The 6,014-nt window shown below is 42.5% G+C and overlaps 1 protein-coding gene across 1 annotated transcript; it reads left to right on the forward strand.

Moving 5' to 3' along the window:
* The first annotated feature begins 238 nt into the window (after positions 1-238).
* kbtbd13b (kelch repeat and BTB domain containing 13b) lies at positions 239-4,003 on the forward strand. The gene has a single exon (XM_034085647.2). It carries the CDS (start codon positions 473-475, stop codon positions 1,889-1,891), a length of 1,419 nt encoding a protein of 472 aa, XP_033941538.1. The 5' UTR covers positions 239-472; the 3' UTR covers positions 1,892-4,003.
* Positions 4,004-6,014: the final 2,011 nt, after the last annotated feature.

Raw genomic sequence — 6,014 nt, forward strand, 5'->3', positions numbered from 1 at the left:
TGACAGAAATTAAGATAGTGAAAGCTGTGACCTCAGTGTCCTTCAGGCTTGAGTTATATGGTATGAATACTTGGGAGGCAATCATCCAATAAAAGATATGCTCTGAATTTAGCATAGAGCACCTTTCAAAGACCGTTGATTTGATCAGATTGTGTTGCTTATAATCTAAAGTCCTTTACACCTTTTTGTATTTTAGTAATCTCTTTCAGAACCCTGATTAGGTCAAAGTGACCTTTACGTTTGCAGGAGGGATCACTGACCTTTTGTTCACGTGTTGCTCACAACAGGAATGTGACTCAGGTCATTTGTTCTTTTCTATTTTTATCTGAATCTATTTTGGAGAGCTGTGAATGAACTGAGAGGGAAGCTGCTTCGCTCGGCGTCTCTTTGCTCTCGCTCTTCAACTTCTGGAAACGCTTGGTTTCACTTTCATGGAGCATATCGCCTTGACGGTCACTTTCAGAGAATTGCAATGTCAGCGCAGGGAAGTGAGTCCGAGGACGGCAGCAGCTGTGACGAAATAAATCTGCCACGTTGTTCCTCGGCCAAATTAACCGTTGTGATCGGAGGCGCCCACTTCTCTGAGGAGAAAATGTTTCTTGTTCAGAGTTGCGACTATTTCCGAGCTTTGTATCGCTCTGGGATGAAGGAGTGTCGACAGGAGGAAATCCACCTGAAGTCTCTTCACCCTCGAGGTTTCCTCATCGCCCTGGCGGTGTTACGAGGGGATATGATCGATCTGGACGGGGACGAGATCGTCGAAGCCATCGAATGCGCTTCCTTCTTGCAGGTGGCGCCTCTCACCAAGCATCTCATCAACCTCATCGACTCTGACAACTGTTTGCTGATGTTTCACACCGCTGCCACCTTCGGCCTCATGGACCTTTACTCTGCTGCCGCGCTGTTCATCAGAAACATGTACGCCGACCTGGAGGCGGAGGTGAAGAGATCCTTGCCCTCAGAACTGATCTCCTACGTGGAGTCTTTGACCCCGAGTGTTTTCGTGGCTGTCGGGGCTCATGTATCTTGTGGCGTGGATGAAACTGTACACACCGATTCCAGGACCGTCTGCTACTTGGATGAAACTGCCAACAACTGGAAAGTATTGACAGATCTTCCACTCGAAGCCAGCACCTCCATGGCTGGGGTGACCGTTTTAGACAACATGCTGTACATCGTCGGAGGAGTTCATGGACGCAACAAAGAAGTTGTGGATTCCTGTTTTTGCTACAGCGTCGAGAACGACACTTGGAGCCGGATATCCAGTCCGGCACAACTGCGATACAACCTCAGCCTCGTTGGTCTCGATGGTCGTCTTTACGCAATTGGTGGAGAGCACGGGCAAACTGTGATATCTTCTGTGGAAATATTTGACGTTAAGTCCGGGAAATGGGAGTTTGCCGCTCATTTACCTCGTCCGGTGGCAGGAGCGGCATGCACCAAAGCCATGAGCCGGATATTTGTGTGTTTATGGAGGCCGATGGAGACCACAGAGATCTACGAATACATGTCAAGGAAAGACGAATGGCGGCTTGTTACCACGCTGATCCGGCGGCAGAGCTACGGACACAGCATGGTGGGCCACAGGGACAACTTGTACGTGGTGAGAAACGGGCCGTCGGCCGACTTCCTCAGATGCCTCATGGACTGTTATAATCTCACCTCGGGACAGTGGTCGTCTCTCCCGGGACATTTCGTCAACAGCAAAGGCTCTCTGTTCACGGCGCTGGTGAGAAGCGACTCTGCGCTCACGCTCAACAGGAGCATGACACAAGAGTTCGCCATCAACGGTAAAACATGGAAGCCCAGACGGCAGATGAAGGGTTTCCCCAGGAGTGGATCTGTGTGGACGTTTCTGCTCCGGCTGCCAGGCGCCCGAATGCTGCAGTAATGGTTTCATTTTACTCTGGGATTTTCTGCACTGTCAATGTGTTTGTACACTCCGACATGTATTTTCCACACGCGCAGGATGTGTGTGTGGTGTTACATCTTGGGTTTGGAGCCAATGCTTCTATTTGTTGTAGCAACGGTACAATGTTCGCATCATGAGAGCAAAAGTTATGACGTCAAAAAAGCCCCATTAAGGGTGTGTGCCCCAGTTTTGGCAAGGCAAGTTTATTTATATTGCACCTTTCAACACAAGGCAATTCAAAGTGCTTTACAAAAAATGAAAGACATTCAGAAAATGGCATTTAAAATCAGTCATTAAAAAGAAAAGCTAATAAAATTAACATTAAAAGAAAAGATACATGGATAAAAGTGACAGTGCAGTTTAAGATGTGAATAGTTCAATTAAAAGCAGCGGCAAGTCTTCTTGCTGGATCTGAAAGCAGTCAGAGTTGCAGCGGACCTGCAGGTTTCTGGGAGTTTGTTCCAGATGTTTGGAGCATAATAACTGAACGCTGCTTCTCCATGTTTAGTTCTGACTCTGGGGACAGAAAGCTGACCAGTCCCTGAAGACCTGAGAGATCTGGATGGTTCATAGTTTAGCAGGAGGTCAGACATGTATTTTGGGCCTAAACCATTCAGTGCTTTATAAACCAGCAGCAGTATTTAGAAATCTATTCTTTGACACACAGGAAGCCAGTGTGAAGACTTCAGAGCAGGAGTGATGTGATCCACTTTCTTAGTGTCAGTGAGGACTCGAGCAGCGGCGTTCTGAATCAGCTGCAGCTTCCTAACAGATGTGTTAGTGAGACCTGTGAAGACACCATTGCAGTAGTCCAGTCTACTGAAGATAAAGGCATGGACACGTTTCTCCAGATCCTGCTGTGACATTAGTCTTTAATCCTAGATATGTTCTTTAGGTGATAGTAGGCTGATTTAGTAATTGTTTTAATGTGACTGTTGAAACTCAGGTCAGAGTCCATGACTACACCTAGATTTCTGGCTTTATCTGTTGGTTTGAACATTGCAGGCTGAAGCTCATCGCTAACTTTTAAACGTTCTGCCTTGGCTCCAAAAACCATTACCTCAGTTTTATCTTTGTTTAATTGGAGAAAGTTCTGACACATCCAGTCGTTGATTTGTTCAATGCACTTACTCAGTGTTTGAATTGGAGCATAGTCTCCTGGTGAAATTGTTACGTAAATGTGTGCGTCATCCGCATAGCTATGGTAATTTATTTTGTTGTTCTTCATTATCTGAGCCGGCGGTAGCATGTGGTAAACTCAATGGAAGAAAGTTAATAATGGCTTATACATTACATATAATAGCTGACGCTTTTATCCAAAGTGACTTACAGTAAGTGCAAAAACCATAAAGAATCAAACTCCGAACGACAAGGAAAGTGCAGATATATTCCCATCAAGCGAGATCATACCATAGTAAGTGCTGGTGAATCAGATTAAAGTGCTTTTTTTGTTGTTGCTACGTGTAGGGCTAGGTAGACCTGTCGTTTTACTAAATCATGTACCAGTTATTTGAGTCTTTATCCATCATTCCTCTTAGCAATAATAACCATGTACTCCAAAGGTAATTTTCTGAGATGTGTATGTGTGTTGGGTTCTCCGAAAAAAAAGTCAGGAGAGGCTTTGTGAGAAAGACAGTGTCCTCTATTGCTTTCAGTGGATTTGGTTATCTATGGCAAGACATTGAATATAATAATCATAATAAAGTTTTCAAAATTGAATATTAACCTGAAACTAAGAATAAGGAAAAGTCTGTTTTTTTATTGTTATGTATGTGATGCTAAATACTGTGTATGTTGGTTCTTAGCTTCGCTCTAACAACAACACGTTCAACAAACCATTGACTTGAAGTCGAGGGAACCTCAAGTGCTAAATTGCTGATTTATTTCTGGGTTTTATGACTCAATACTGCAGATCAAATATGCTCAAAGATTTTTGGTCAACCCCTTTCATAACAACTTAATAAGGCTGTCCAACAACATCACCTCGGACACAAACCATGTTCTGAACAGCGCATATGAACTGCTACCATCTAATGCAGGGGTGTCAAACTCAAGGCCCGGGGGCCAAATCCGGCCCGCGACTTCATTTTATGTGGCCCGCAAGAGCTTGCAAAGAATATAATACGTTTATTATACGGTTACATGCTACTTTACAGTATATCTATATATGTTCATTTTAATTAATTTCTTATTTTTATTTTTTATTTATCCTTAATTGTATTAATCTGTGTGAATCTGTGCTGTCCTGTTTTTCAATCTTACCCTGTTGCTGTTAAACTACTGAATCTCCCCACGGGATTAATAAAGGTCCATCTTATTTTACAGAAGCACGTTGCCCATAAACTACATGTCCCACTTGCAATTATTTGCCCTCGACTTCTGCTTTCAGACATAATTACAAAGTTATTACCCTATCTAATAAAAATCCAATGCAGAGGCAATAATATAATATAATACATTATTTCATATATATTATGTATTTTATATATGTATATTTATATAGTTACAACCGGCCCTTTGAGTGCAACCATAATGCTAATGTGGCCCACGATGAAATTGAGTTTGACACCCCTGATCTAATGGGAGATCCAGGGTCCCTCAATCCAATAAAGTCAGACTGAAGCATCCTTTGTGCTCCAGTCGATCCTCTCAGTAAATACAGAGCCAGCTCAAATGCACGCTGAAGGGTCTTTGAGCATGCTTTCTCTCACTGATCGTGATGTTATGGAAACATTTTAAAACGTATTGTGTCTTGATACTTGTCTGTTGATGTTACGCATGGAGCTGCAGGGATGCAACGTCAAATGTCAGTATTATCGTATTTAGATAAAAGAGGTATTTTTTATTATTTCAAATGTCTTAAAAAAAATCTCTGAATCATAGGATATAAATGCGTCATTAAGAGTGATTCTTAAGAGACTGTATGACTTTATGCTCTGTGTTTTATAAAAGTGAATCTAATTACCCTCACACAGTCAGAGTGTCTGTTGCTGGCTCCATGTGAGCGGCAGTGTTCGCGCTCACACACAGAGCTCCTTTCCCCGCCGCTGCTCCCTGTCGATGGAGGTCCACGGCGGGCAGAGCCAGGCACCGCCAGAGCCAGGCAGCGGGGGGAATCTGTCCTGGAGGAAAGAGCGAGGCCGGGTCAGACCGGGACACGAAGCCCTCCACCACCTCCAAGCTTTAGTCTGGACCGAGGCCAGGAAGCAGAGCTCTGACTCAGGGAGGGATGAGCTGCTCTCTGCGGACATTAATCCGGTTATCACGGGCTGAACACATCGTGTGAGGGATGCTCCATCGTACTATCAGATCTGCTTCTTCCTTTACATTGAATATTATTTTATTTATGTTTTTGTATTATTTCTTTTTTTCATATATCTTTTTTGTGTTGCATTTTTGTCCGAAATAATTTTAATCCTGGTTAAGCCCCTTTTAAAAAAAAAAAATGTTTATAAATAAAGAATATTATCTAATCTTTTGGCTATTATTATGAATATCATTATTATCATTATACTGTTTTTAATGTATACTTATTTTTTTCTACCCGGCAACATTTCAGAGTTTTTTCTTTCTACGTTTCTACATTTCTCTGATAGCTTTAGCTTCCAGGTAACAGATATATTTAAGTACTTCAAAACTGTACTTAAATACAGGACTTCAGTACATTTACTAAATTATATTTCAGCACTAGTATTAATATGAAATACATTTACTTATCTCCTGTATCTGTTTCCTAAATGGGCATCATAATGCGTGTTTTATAGGTTTTAGTGCATGTAAATGGTCTGCAATGGCTAACATCCCTGCAGCACAGGCAGCATGAGAGGAAGGAAGACACTGATATAAACCTGAACATGAGCACAATAAGGCCCCGTTAAGGGGGCTGTTAACTTCCTCCCAATCAGAATTAAAATAGGAGGTTGACGGGAAAAATGTGTAAAGAAAAATGCATTTCCAAATGCCGGGATAATGTTTATGATGAGATGTTGTTGTTGTTGTTGTTGTTAGGTTTACACGGATCAAATGTTCCACCCCCTCCTCACTCAGACGCTTTGCTCTTCTTTAGATAACATCAACAGAAAACATGTTTGCAGCATGTCTG

The sequence above is a fragment of the Pseudochaenichthys georgianus genome, chromosome 6 (assembly GCF_902827115.2).
Source record: "Pseudochaenichthys georgianus chromosome 6, fPseGeo1.2, whole genome shotgun sequence".
Lineage (NCBI taxonomy): Eukaryota > Metazoa > Chordata > Actinopteri > Perciformes > Channichthyidae > Pseudochaenichthys > Pseudochaenichthys georgianus.

Excerpts from the sequence above, each read along its gene's own strand:
- kbtbd13b (XM_034085647.2), top strand. The coding sequence starts at position 473 with ATGTCAGCGCAGGGAAGTGAGTCCGAGGACGGCAGCAGCTGTGACGAA.